Consider the following 14,748-nt stretch of genomic DNA (forward strand, 5'->3'; position numbering starts at 1 on the left):
ATCATAATACCCCACCCATGTTCTCACATCGTGGGTGTCCTAATAATTAACTCAACATAATCAGTTATAATATGTTGTTTTGAACCTGGGATTATCACTAGATAAGGCTCCCATCGGATGGCCTAAATAGCTAAAGAAAAAGCTAAAATTTGAATTTTCAAATTTAATTTTGAGATTGATTTTAAAATATTTTTAACGTAGTTTGTTTTACAGCATTAGCTTTTAAGTCACCAAGAACACATATATAAAACTTTTACCTATAAATTTATTTTTATTCTCTAATAAAGCCGTTTTGGCTTATCAAGAAAAAAACGAAACGATGGGGCCTAAGTTTGTGTATCATAACAAGCTAGCCTATTATAAGTTCGGATACTAAGTTACACCAAGTTTATATGATTACTCCTTTTTTAATACAATGAAAGCTTTTGTCAAACTCAACTAATTATATAATTATAAACATGATATAACAGTACCATTTGTGTATTATCTGGAAGTCCCCAATCGTTTAACAAGAGCAGGCCGGGTTGGCACAAAGGTGTGGTAGCGGTACACAGAGTAGTAGTGCACACCATCTTGCTTCTCGATCTAACGATATCTACCGTGCGCGTCGTCTGTACGTCGTACTTATAATTACGGAGTATAGCTAGCTCGATCGATCTACTGGCCAAACTTCAAACTTTTTTTCTCTCTCTCTCTTTCAAATCGCGTCCAATTAAAATTAAATCTTCCAAGTCACTTCACCTTTATTAAGTTTATACGTACAAGCATGCATCGATCGATCTGCATCTCTATACTACGAACTACTCGTAGCGTACGAGGCTGTATGCTGCAGCAATACATACGCATTCATATGCACAAGAGGAAGCTACTAAGTACGTACTAGCTAGCTAGTACAAGTACTGATCTCTACACGTAGTATGTCAGCGAATACTTGTACTTGTACTGTACTGTACGACGTGCCTCGATTTCCAGCCAGGTGCATGATACGTGGAGGCCTAGGGTACAGTAACCGTACAGTGTATCTTTTGCTTTGCTCCGTTGCCACGGCAGAAAATTAGGATTGGTTTGGTTCGTGGTGGTCTAGATAGGCTTTATCAAATTTTGTAAATGCTAAATTTTGGTAAATTTTGGCATGACTAATTTTGGTAAGGTAAAGTTGTGTTTGGATTAAAGCTAAAATAGCCTAAGTTCACTATTGAAATGATCTATTTTCTTAGGCATGCCAAATTAAATTTGGCTTCAAACCATATAGAAACTAAACACTATTAAAATTAACAAATATTGGTAAGCCTAATTTAGGCCTTAAACCAAACCAGTCTTTAATTTTCCATGAGTCTGGCCGCCATGCATGTAACAAGTATAAGTACTTTCTTGGTTCCAAAATAAGTTTATTTCTTACTAATCCTACATACATCTACCAATAAAAATAAAAAATTAAAAATATCCTCATTTTATTAAATCTTAATACAATTACTCATACTAGCTTTATCTACTCCCAATATGTTTATCTTCTACTTTTATAAACTTTGGTATAATGATTTCTTAAAAGATATTTTAGGATATACAAAAGGAGCTTAAAAATAAATTTATTATGGGATGGACCGATGGAGGGAGTATATTTGCATTGGCAGGAGGAGAGAAACCTTTATTTGGTTATTACAAAAGAAGGGGAATCTTTTTTTTAGGTCACATGGCTGTATGATTTGGGTCTGTGTATTGTTGTATGTTAGTCCTTCATGCCATCCTTCTTGCCTTGACTATAGTAGTGTAGGAGTACAATTACCCTCACAGGCAGCTTACAGTCCCAGCAGCTGTGTGGCCTCTTCTAGGGATGCATGTAGAACCTTCCTACTAGCATTGCATGCATGGAACCATAAGGACATGAAAAATGGAGGCATCAGTGACAGTGCCACTTAAGTTGAGGTCACGGGTCTAAAATCCGAGCTGGTTCACTACTGAAAAAGTGATTTATCCGGATGATAAAAATCACATTAGTTCCGGTTCGAATAGGAATCGGGACTAAAGAAGACCTTTAGCTCTAGTTCAAAAGCCCAACGAACCTTTATAAATCAACCGGGACTAAAGATCATTTTTAGTCCCGGTTCAAAAAATGTCAGGCCCCTCACTATCTTTAGTCCCGGTTGATGTCACCAACCGACCAACCGGGACTAAAGATCGACGCGCCATATATAATCCCTAGCACTTATCCTCTCCTCCTCCCTTTTCCTCCTCCTCATTTTTTCCTCCTCTCTCCTCTCTCTCTCTCTCTTCCCTCTGCCTTATCCTCTTCTTTTCGTGCAGTAGTAGCAAGGAGCGAATGAGCGAGCAAGCCGGCGAGCAGGTGGCAGCAGCGCCCTCCCCTCCCGCTAGATCTGGTGGGACGGTAGGCGGTAGGTGGCGGCGCACGAGGAGACGGTAGGAGGCGGGGCACGAGGAGGCGGCGGGTGGCGGCGGCGCCCTCCCCTCCGCCGAATCCAGTGGGAGGGGAGGCGGCTGGCGACGGCGGCCTGTGCAGCGGTGGAGCGATGGCGCGAGCGTGGTTGCTGGCACCATGTGGGGCGACGGACTTGGAGGCGTGCAGCATTTGTGATGTCTATGAATTTGTTCATTTGCGATGTCTGTGAATTTGTTCATTTGGTGGACCTGTGAAATTATGATGTGAATTTGTTCATTCTGTGGATCTGTGAGTTTGTGATATCAATTTGAGTATGTTCATTCAATCTGTGAATTTGTGGATGATTTTATAATGTTTTTGTGAATGTAGATGGTTTTGTTGTTGAGTTCGGTTCGAAATCAATATACAAGTATCAAAAAAACAATGGAAAAAAAGAAAAAAAACATTTAGTCCTGGTTATTTCAACCAGGACTAAAGATTGAGCGTCCCAGTTTACAATCCAGGACTAAAGTAGGTTGTAGTCCGGGATTAAAGATGGTTTCCCCGGCAGTGGTTTTTGCATATAATATATACAATGTGCAGGTAGATCAAGTCGGCCCCTCTTTTCCTCCCTCATCGGCGAGCAAAGATTGAACAGCAATCTCAATGGTGCAGATCAAGGCGGCGCCACCCAGTGATGAGCAGATCAAGGTGAGCAGCATGCGCAGATGTAGTGATGAACACGACAGTGTCTGTGGTGGTAGTGTCCTCTCTTCTTCCTTCCCACCGCACTTGTTATCTTCTTCAACCTCATCCATCGCACCGTCCGTTTTTGTCAAATCTAGCCTAACACACAGGAGCATGCGTCACAAGGCCACGGCCTTGCCCAACATGTAACCACTCGTGATCCGTACTCGGAGCGTGGTGGCCTCAAGCCCTGCAGCTCAACCGTGCCCTCTATGGGGCACAATTGCAACCAAGCTGGCGAGCCGCCTGGCTCCAGTGGGGCCTAAGTCATTTTAGTTCTGTCTAAAGTCCAATATCTCCCAACTTTGTAGAAAGAAGAAAATTGGACAAATGCCATGCATTGGCAAGTGTTCTATTCAAAAAATACCATCGACAAACGTAACTTTCAAGAAATACCATCGCATGAATCAATTTGTCCTAGAAATGCCATTACTATTAGGGTTCCATTGGTTTCTTTCCGTTAAAATGTAATAGGATTAACGAAATGGAATGGATAAAATCCTAAGGATGATGATATTTGTAGTGGATTTAATAAAACTGTTGATGTTATAGATACTTAGTTTTGTCTATTAAACTCGGTTAAAATTAGAGATAGAAGTTTGATTCATGACAAAACTTTAATGTTGTAATTGAGGGAGTAGTATACTAACCAGCTACAGTATACTCCCTATGTAGTCGTAAAGGAAGTCGTTTTAAACAGCGACACAGTCTCCAAAACATAACTTTGACTTCTTGTTTCTATTAAAAATATTTATTGAAAAGTGATATATGTATACTTTTTATGTAAGTATTTTTCAATACAAATCCATTCATATAATTTTTACATTTTCAAACTTAACAACTTGAAAGTTATTCATAATTTATATTTTCCAAGGTTTGACTTAAATCTTGTCCTAAACGATTTCTTTTACGAGTACGGAGGTATTTCCTCCGTCCCAAAAAGAATCAATCTGACCCCTCCTAGGTTGATGTATGTAGACATATTGGATGTGACTCCTCCTAGGTTGATGTACTCCGTGGATATATGTCACATACATCAACCTAAGAGGGGTCACATCCCCTCCTAAGTTGATTCTTTTTGGGACGGAGGAAGTAGTATATTATAGCTGTGTTAAGTTCACACTGAAGTTTGGAAGTTTGGTTGAAATTGAAAGTTTGTTTGAAATTGGTACGATGTGATAGAAAAATTGTGTGTGTTGAAATGTTTGATGTGATGGAAAGTTGAAAGTTTGGAAAAAAAAAACTTTAAAACTAAACAGGGCCTACATATTACTGATTCTGTGATTCATATCACTAGTACTCTCGATGTGTGCTATCTAATATTCCTATTAACATTTACCACTACTATTATAGTATTATTTCGTATTATTAGTGTATAGGAGTATTACCCACTGCCATGCCAAAGCCGGTATTTCACTTCTTTTATCCGTTCGGCTAGCAAACTTGGGCCTCGCCATTAGCCCCGGGTATAAGTCCATATGAGATCCCTTAATTTTACATCGAATCCGATTTGGTCCTTAAACCCAAAACCAGATATAACCGGTCCCTGAATTGTCAAAACCGGTGCAAACGAGGTAACTCGACGGTTTGTTAGGCGGTTTTGGCTGACGTGGCGCCTACGTGGCTGGTTTGACTAGGTATTCGTCCCACATGGCATTGGCGTGGCACTTACGTGGCAATCATATTTTAGAAAAATAATAAAAACCATGGGCCCACATGTCAGTTAAAGAAAAATTGTGGGACCCACATGGCCCCAATGTCATTTCCTCTCCCCTCTCGGCTCTCCCTCTTCTTCCTCGTCGTCCGAAGCACGCCGACAGGGCGGAGTGGAGGGGCGACATAACTGCAAAACTAGACTCACCATATCCACCACTCCCTCGATTCACTGCCCATCTGCAAGCAGCTGCTCCGCCACCCGCCGCGCGCGGCAGTTTCTCGATGAGCTGCGCTGTTGAAATCACGGAGAGGTGCCTCAGCCCTCAGCTCCCCGAGCTCCAGGTCCCCTGCGCTTCGAGCAGCGCGGGTTGCGCCTAATCCGGTGTCGAGCACATACAATGCCAGCCGACCACTCGACGAGATGGTGTTGATTCTTGACCAAGTGTGGCAGCGTGCCGACGATTAGGTAGTCGGCGCGAGGCTGCTTCCTGGTGCGGCCATGGCGCAGGCAGAGGAAGCAGATTACAGGAAGAAACAAGAGGAGGAATAGGGAACTACCAAATGGAGTATGTATGCTGTGTTGCAACTAATGAAATATCTCAAATCCTTCAAATACGATTGATGGGTTAGTCTATCCCGAGCATAGCACGACAAACTAAACTAAACTAAACCAAACCATGGTAGCATCAGTTCACAACATTTAGTCATCGCAAGCAACAGGGACTATGGATCAAACACATTGGATCACCATCAGATCAGATCAGATCCACCAGATCCACCAGTGCTACCACTGGACCACACACCCACCCGACGCGCAGCGAAGCGAGGAAACCGACCTTCTCCCAGGTGGAGGCGAACTTGTAGGCGTGGGAGACGGCCTCCGAGTTGGGCAGTGTCTCCGAAATCGTCGCCATGGGCGCCCCCGGCAGCGAGCGGCTGATGCGGCCGCGACTCCGGGCGGCGTTGCCGGAGGTGTGGGGAGGCGGCGGTCGCGTCCCCTTGTGGCGTTGCGATGCGGGCTAAGTGGGAAGAGCGGCGGTGGTGGCGGCCGGCTTTCCGGTGGCCGACGGCGGTTGATTGGCGCGGCGGGCCCCGCCGCTCCGGCCGCGGCTTTAAGGCTGTGGGGCGGCGCCGTGACGGGATGAGGAAGAAGAATGAGAGCCGAGAGGGGGAGAGGGAATGACATTGGGTCCCACACGGGCCCCACCAAATTTACTTTGTTGGCTGACATGTGGGGCCATATGGGTCCTACCATTTTTAAATTATTTTTTATGTGTAGCTGACATGTGGGCCCACAGTTTTTATTATTTTTCCAACCTATTATTGCCATGTAAGCGCCACGTCAATGCCACGTGGGACGGAGACCTAGTCAAACCAGCCACGTAGACGTCACGTCAGCCAAGACCGCCTTCCAAACCGCCAAAGGACCTCATTTGCAACGGTTTTGATAGTTCAGGGACCGGTTGTATCTGGTTTTTGGGTTTAAGGATGAAAATCAGATTCGGTGTAAAATTTAGGGACCTTAGATGAACTTATTCCTTAGCCCCGTCCGGTCCTTCCTCCCGGCCCAATTCGGTTCACTGCCATGTGGGCCCCAACAAACTCGGGCCCACACGTTAGTTGGCGTTTCTGATCTCGACGCGGCTGCTTCACGTACACCTCGCAGGCCGTAAAAGGAATCAGCTATGTACGTCCCATACTATTTGGGCCGGAACGGGACTACGATCTACGTGACGCTCATATATATTGGGCCGGAGCGGCACTCTGAACCTTTTTGGGCCTATTTATATTTGGTTGGGCCGGAGCAAACTTACGTTCTATATCTGTTGGACCAACTCGTCAGTTACAGGCTGAGCATTATGATGCAGCACGATTCTCACTCAAAAATAACGAAAAAACATTTAAAAAGATAAAATTATTATTTTTTCTGAGAATGGTACTTTTTATCTAGCATCTACATCCAATCAGATATATGCAGCCTAAATTGTAAACTTAGCCTTTCAAATAATGCAGTCTGAAATTTGAAATTCGATTCTACGGAGAGTTAAAGTTAGGACCTTAGAGTAACTGCAACCATAAAATAAAAGATAAGCAGAATTGAACGTCTCAACGAAGAGAATTTAATTTTATTTCTTGACAAAGGTAAGAAGCAAATCCATATTTACAATTTGTAGGCTACTAGGCACACACCGACCAAAAGAATCGCCGCCGTCGTTGTCACGATTCCGCCGCCGTCGCCGCCGCCGCATCCACCGCGTTCTGGTCAATGAAGTTGACCAGCGCGAGGCCGGCGGCCCAGACGTCGTCGTCCAGCACGGACTCCTCCGGCGAGTGGCTCACGCCGCCGCGGCACCGCACGAACAGCATCCCGACCTTCGTCAGCCTCGCCATCGCCATCGCGTCGTGCCCCGCGCCGCTCATCAGCACCGGCGTCTCGCCGCCGGCGCGGCGCACTCCCGGGAGCGCCGCCGCCGTCGCCATCGACGAGATCGTCGACCGCGTCGCGCGCTCCAGCTGCGACGTCAGCTCCGCGTCGCACGGCGTCGCCGCCGCCGCGTGCTGCAGAAACAAACACCAACCAATCCGCAGTTTTAACACCAGATTACCTGCAAAAAAAAAAAAAAAACACATGCGAAATGCTTCGATTTCTTGGCACCTTATGCTCGACGGCGCAGTCGACCAATCTGTCGTCGCATCTCTGAAGAACAAGCCTCGAGAAGCTGGCGACGATCGTCTCCCTCACCTTGTCGTCCATGGCGCGTATGTCCACCGTGAAGTTCACCTGCAAAAGATCACCAAACTCCAAAAGCTTCAGCACAGCAGAGCCCAGCTTAGCTTTAGCTGAAAGCATCATCACCAGCAATGATCAAGCTGAATTATATACATTACCTGCCCAGGTATGACATTGCTGGCGCTGGGCCATGTCAGGAGCTCGCCGACGGTGCAGACGAGTCCGGCGACGGATTCCTCAGTGAAGCAGCCGCATTCCTCGTCGTAGGTGAGGAACTTGTTGGGTTCTTTGCAGAGTGTCTCCAGTGTCAGGACGAGCTCTGCAGCTGCAACCATGGGATCACGGCGCAATTTCATTGGAACCGTGCCAGCATGCCCTTGTGAACCATTTATAATTACCTAAAGAAACCAGAAAATTGCTAAGCAATGGCAGTTGAAAGCAAGCACAGCTTGTTTGATCGATTATATTTTGGCCAGCACCTACTAATCTGGTACTGTGGGCATCGAGATTGAAAACTAGTTTAATTAGTTTTTGTAGTGTAAGGAAGCACTGCTCGTGCTAAAATCACACTGAGATTAACGGATTTGGATAATTCAGAACAATATCAAACATCAACTTCGGTGATAGTCAGCTAAGTTGGTTACTACTGTTTATTAAAGAAAGTTCATGCTATAACATTTTACTTGATTTGCAAGTACCAACTCTACGCTGGTGCAGTCTTTCAAAATAGTTTGTTAAACGAGAATCTTGTGAAGTACTAATAAAGTTCTTCAGTTGTCACTGATTACTAGTACCTGACCTCAGTATTGACTTCGAGCACTGACACTCTTTGCTAAAGAATAACCAGCAATATAGTTGCTTACTTGATTGTTTACTTGCTCCTGGTCATTATAAAGAGCATGCCAATTGTTTGGAAGAGTTGGTCTAAATTTAATATGCAATGTTACCTGGTCATGTTTTAGTTTTGTTTTCAGAAACGAGTCATATTTTTGTTTTGGCTCACATAGTTCTTTAAGTGTCACTGCTTACACTTGACCAAAAAAAAGTATTAATTAGAAAGTGATTGCACCTTTAATCGCGTCTGTCCTGCAATTCCTTTTACAACACCAAGCGGATAACGAAGGGCTTCCAGGACAGGCCCTTGTTCAATGTGAACCTAACCAAAATAATAATGAAAAAAAATGGTAAATGCTAAATTTCTTTTATCTGTTATGCACCTAGATTAAAAAAATACAGAGTCTTGTATACCTCAACATAACTCCCGACAGACTCCGGGCTGTACCTTACGTCACCAAGAGCATTAGCAGTGCCCTCAAGAGAATTCAGCTTTAGAACATCTTGAACTGTTGTGCCGCTGAAGAAGTCGAATGCAAAATATACACTGAATCAGCAAACAATTTCAAAAAACAGTACGGTTGGTTTATGCGAAAAAAGACAACCTCTTGTCAGATACTTGTAAAATTGATTCAGGTAGTGTACCAGCTACAGCGGCGCTTCCCAGAAAAGTTGTTTGGAATCTAACACCCTCCTCATCGCTGAATGCAATCACCTGAGGTTTACCAGGCAACAGTGAGACCCAACAGCTTTATGAATTATAGATATCAGAATAAGGTATAGGTTCTTCTCTACATAAGCAGGGAAACAGCCAACTGAGTAAAGAGACATTATATAATGGATTCATCCTGGATTAAATATGTCTATATCTGTAGTCTTTCTGATAATCTATTGAGGTAGCAGCCCATACACGTTCTTTGAAACCTACTATGCTAATTTAAATCAACACGAGATCGATGATGTGGACGACACATACTAAGATACTAGTAAAATACACAAGACACAGACAAGTTATGTGCAGATAAATGTCTTATTTGTAGGACACATGTGACTCATCATGCAACTAGTAAGGAGTAGGATAGCGACTAATGTAACCCAATACATATATTCTTATGAAAGAAACAAACTATGATGATAAAGTAGTAACATCACTAGCACACTGATGAAAACATTTTATCTAACCTCTACTGGTCTAGTAAGTCTCTGAAGTCTCCCAGTAACTTTCAAAACCTTCAAAGCAGAGATTGCAGAGATAATACCCAAAGCTCCGTCATACATGCCAGCATCAATAACAGTGTCCTGTTTTCCCCAAAAAAAAACAAGATTTATTTTTTTATCAGTGATTTTATTTAACTAGATGTGCGACAGTATGAAAAATATATATCTATTTCTCACCATGTGAGATCCGATCAACAAGGCCTCCTTGGTTGAGTTGGTCAGTTCAAATCGACCATGAATATTCCCCATTTGATCAATCCACCTTAATATAAGGCATAGATTGGTCAGCCAAGGTCAAAATTTGAGAAAATGACTGCAGTATAAACAAGAGAAGAAGATCTACGTGGTAAGCCCGGCATCTTTCATCCAGCTGATAATGACAGCAGAGGCTCTGATTGAGGCAGGACTCAAAAATGTCCTCTCAAGGTAACCTTCCCCATCAGATATCTGATTCACACAAAACGACGCCGTGTTAGGACTGCATGGCTAAACTGTTAGGCAATAGAGTAAAAATAAGGTGCAGCACGGATCTTTGAAACCAGGATTTTGTTCAGTTTATATATATTTAATATTTCAACTGGAGAACGTGAAAATTGAGCAACCTTCATAGCGTAAGGTCATCTCACCCGAATACAGGGGATGGATATGATTCTTTGAAATGACCAATAAACATAACTAATAGAGAAAAGGAACAAAAGCCTTACAAAAGTTTGATGCTTTAACGCCTAGTAAAATGAAATTCACCCCAAAAAAGAAGAGATGCGAAGCCTAGAATATATTTGCAATCCTTTTGCATAATTTTCGAGTGGCCTGCAGCCAGCTGTCTTGATATGGTCTGTACTGGTAAGTTATACAAAATGAAATTGTATTCTCTCCGAGGAAAGAGTGAAATTGTATCCTAAAAATGAAATTTACTCTGTTCATCTGATGAACAAAGAAGTGTACACACATGAACCCCACATAATTTTTTTAACCTATATATGGTGATTTAGGTGTCAATAGCTGTTGACATATAACACCTAGAATTAATTTCTATTTCCAATTATGAAGCTATCTGAATTACCAACAAACAGAGGTAGCAGCATGCAGGAGGCCAAACAATCTATACATATCCGGACGAGATTCCCCTTAAAAAGTGGATCAAAGAACTGAATATTCCAACGACATGAAGAATCTGACCTTGCCGAGTTCTTTGAGCCTGAGCACCGTCTCATCCCTGAGGATCTCCCTGTAGAGCCCATCTCCTCCCAGCTCCAATCCATCTAACAATCAGACACCACAAAAAACCATCCATCACAATCACAAACAAACAAAATCGCAAAGAAGAAGCAATTTTTGATAGATGGCAATGGAGTGAATGATCCAAGAACCAAGACCCACCCAAGATTGGGAGGAGGAAGAGGGCGTAGGCGGAGAGGATGAGGAGGTGGATGGATGGGTGGCGCCTGGGGCAGGAGAGGAGGAGAGCCATGGCCACTTTTGTGTTGTGCTTGTGTGTGTGTGGCCTCTCTGGCTCTTCCCTTCCCACAGCGGGTGTGGCTGTGGCTCATGGCGGCTGCTTTTATAGCACCCTCAATTTCCCCACGAGAGCCCGTGAAGCCGTCAGCTGTCGCGTGGGTCCGATGAACCCTGAATATACTCCGGGCACATCTACTGAGCTGGAGCTCAGCCAAACAGTTTCAACTCTATCTATAATGGGAGCGGAGCTGGGTAAAGCTCTCCTATAAAATGAACTAGAGAAGTGGAGCTGGGTTTAGGCAGCTTCACAGCTTCACTCTAAACCCACCTCTTGAAGTTAAATTTAGGAGTTGAAACTCTACCAAATAGGTCATCATCCGTCTTATAATATAAGAATAAGCTGTCAGCTGACGCGTGGGTCCGATGAACCCTGAATATACTTATCCATTTTAAAATATAAGAATGTAGAATCGAATGGTATATTTTATAGTACTACGAATTCAGAATGACAGCATGTTCATATTCGTAATACTAGAAGATATCCTATATAAGAGTGATAATGCCACAATATCTTTAAAGGCGTAGGATCTCAAATCATACATGAGCCTTTCGCCAAATCTGCTGCTGTAAAACCTTCCTAATAATTACTCTCTTCGTGAAACAAATCCAATATATAAAATATGATACATTTAGTACCTATTTAGATTCTAATAATGTGTAACATTTCGTATCTTTTAGTGACACGAAAGGAGAGTATGCATGGCATGAACGGAGCCAGATTTGAGAGCAATGGTGAAAACAACGAAAATTATAGAAAAAGGAAAAGAAAAGAAAAGGAGCGAACTGAACGGATTCCGTTTGGCAACACAAGTGCCCTTGCTCACGGAAGTGCCCTGAGCTGACGACCTTTCTGGACAGACCGTCTGCGCCGTCGATGCAGGACACGTGTACGGGCGGATGAGGCGGCTGGCCATGCAGGTATGCATCGCGCACACACACGGGACGGGACAAAACTCGAAAAAGTAGAAGAGATCCACACAAGTGATACAAGTCGATCGTAGGTAGGAGTGGCAAAAAGATAAAAGGAGTGGCGCGCAGAGAATCTGGTGGTGGTCGCAAAACGGTGGCCGTCGCTATCCAGCCGAACAGAATCTGGAATCCAGCGAGTCCCCCAACAACAACAACAACAACCCAGCAAGCGACCTACCCAAGTAGTAGCTCCCGTAACGTCACTGACAAGTGGGCCCACGAGGATGGTGTGGGGCCGGTCCCCGGGTGGACGCCGTGCTGCATGCAACTAGCTTTAGCTTAGGAGGGGTGTTTGGACTAGGGTGTAAAGTTTTACCGTGTCATATCGGGTATTATATAGGATATCATATATGATGTTTGGCACTAATAAAAAAAATAATTGTAGAATTCGTCAGTAAACCGCGAGACGAGTTTATTAAGCCTAATTAATCCGTTATCAGCAAATGTTTACAATAGACTATATTGTCAAATCATGGAGAAATTAGGCTTAAAAGATTTATTTTGTAAATTAGTCGTAATCTGTGAAATTAGTTATTTTTTCAGTTTATATTTAATATTTTATACAAGTGTTTAAACGCTCGATGTGAAAGGTGTAAAATTTTAAAGCGTGAACTAAACACTGCCTTAGCTTAGCCAAAGTGATCGAGGGAGAGATGGACGTGTTGGGGTTGGATTCTGCCGCTCACCTGCAGCCTGGTTCGTGAGGAGATCCTAAAAGCGGCTTGGTTTGTGTGTCTAACCCGCGAACTTATTTATAGTTTATAATAAGTTATAAATTTATTTATTTTGGTTTATGGGTGGGTTTATGTGTTAGTTACTTACCAAATATTTAGATCAATAGGTTAAGTGTGACGGGTCAAGAGCTTTAGGCTGAATCTGAGGACGGTTAAGAATGGACGAACCCACTAGTTTTTCTCTTCTCGATCGAGCACCACTCGCATGAATGGACATGATCTCATCTCGTGCTCGCATAAAGTAGAACGAACCGATATGATATACATGGCGCGTACACTAAACTAGACTATTATATATGTACTCAAGTGGTGGAGTCAGCTACAACTAAGTTATGTCATCTTGCCCTGGTTTTATATGTAAAATCAAAGCTTTTTTTTCCCTCAAAAAAATTGTATAGAATTTGCATGAAGTTTGTATCCTAGGCCTCCACCATAAGTGATGCATCATGAATCTAGATGTATATCTTAATACACACACACAAGCTATTTAGGGTGTCTTTAGCCGCTGCGGCATCTCTTACAATCAATTTAATCATAAAGAAATTAAAATCCAGGAAATTCACTATAAGTCAGTAGATGTTTTTTTTTCCAATTTTTCTAGATTTCTACCATCTGAACTCCCATTAGTTGATTGTCATAATCTAAAATTACTTAAACAGTCCCTAGTCCCATCAACCACAACATGCTAAGGCCTTTTTTTGTGACGAAGTAAATTTTTGTGGAGAAAATTGAATTGTTCCAATAAAAGTGTTCTTACCACATTTGAAAAGGTGGTACTTTTACTTTATGCTCAATTTACACTTAATTACCAATATTTGGCGGGGGGACAAAGGTTGATTTCACGAAAATCAGCCAATGATAGCGATCGATCGATCGTTTAGGTAATTAATAAGCACCAGTGGTGTGATGTGGAACCATATGTCATCCATTTCAAAACTTAATTTGGCGTTCACAAGTATCACTTAAATCTTTTTTTTTTGAGAGAAAAAGTATCACTTAAATCTTGTTCTTCACAAATATATACAGTACTACTTAGACATGTGCATTTTTAATATAATTTTATTGATGTAGGGTTTTTTGCCGTTGATTTTTGTCACATTAAATGCACGATAAGAAGGCACGTGAAATGCTTGAGAATAGTTTGTATATACATCTTTCACCTAATAAACAAAACGATACTCCCTTCTCGTTTCATATTATAAATCATTTTAACTTTGGTCAAAATCAAAATACTTCAAATTTAACTAAGTTTATAAACAAATAAAGTATATTTACAATACTAAATTATTTTTATTAAATCAATAATTAAATATATTTTCATAATAAATTTGTCTTGGGTTAAAAATGTTACTGCTTTTGTCAAACTTGAAGCGATTTAACTTCAACTAAAGTCAAAACGACTTATAACCTAAAACGGATGGAGTACTTCTTCCGTCCCAAAAAAAACTCAACCTATAACAATGAATCTGGACAAAGATAGTCCAGATTCATAGCCCTAGAAGTGGTCACATCATCTCCTTTTTTTACGGAGGGAGTGGAGTACTTGATAACAATCAAACTATTGCTCTCTTTTTTTCCGCAATACTCACTTCGTCCCATAATATAAGGGATTTTGATTTTTTTCTTACACTGCTTGACCATTCGTTTTATTCAAAAACTTTTGAAATTATTATTTTTTGTGACTTACTTTATTATCAAAAGTATTTTAAACATAATTTTTCGTTTTTAATATTTGTATAAATTTTTTGAATAAGACGAGTGGTCAAACAGTATAATTAAAATGTCAAAATCCCTTATATTATATGCAGAGCATGAAACGCGCTGGTTGGACGTACGTGGCGTCAGATGGGCACCTGACAGCCTCGAGTGTGGATGATGGATTAATGCATTAGCTCTGAATTCTGATGATCTGCTGCTTACATATGCAAAATTCGGCCGCATATTTATAATCAAATCTGGTTCTTTAC

The 14,748-nt window shown here is 42.1% G+C and overlaps 1 protein-coding gene across 1 annotated transcript; it reads right to left on the reverse strand.

The window, feature by feature from the left end:
* Positions 1-6,874: 6,874 nt before the first annotated feature.
* LOC127776171 (probable allantoate deiminase) lies at positions 6,875-11,087 on the reverse strand. The gene is made up of 11 exons (XM_052302516.1): positions 10,941-11,087; positions 10,740-10,822; positions 9,904-10,007; positions 9,738-9,822; positions 9,525-9,641; positions 8,948-9,057; positions 8,757-8,862; positions 8,578-8,664; positions 7,667-7,906; positions 7,434-7,559; positions 6,875-7,336 (listed from the first exon to the last, which is right to left on the reverse strand). The coding sequence occupies exons 1-11, from the start codon at positions 11,029-11,031 to the stop codon at positions 6,995-6,997; spliced, it is 1,491 nt and encodes a 496-aa protein (XP_052158476.1). The 5' UTR covers positions 11,032-11,087; the 3' UTR covers positions 6,875-6,994.
* Between the last annotated feature and the right edge of the window lie 3,661 nt (positions 11,088-14,748).

This window comes from Oryza glaberrima, chromosome 6, assembly GCF_000147395.1.
Source record: "Oryza glaberrima chromosome 6, OglaRS2, whole genome shotgun sequence".
Taxonomy (NCBI): domain Eukaryota; kingdom Viridiplantae; phylum Streptophyta; class Magnoliopsida; order Poales; family Poaceae; genus Oryza; species Oryza glaberrima.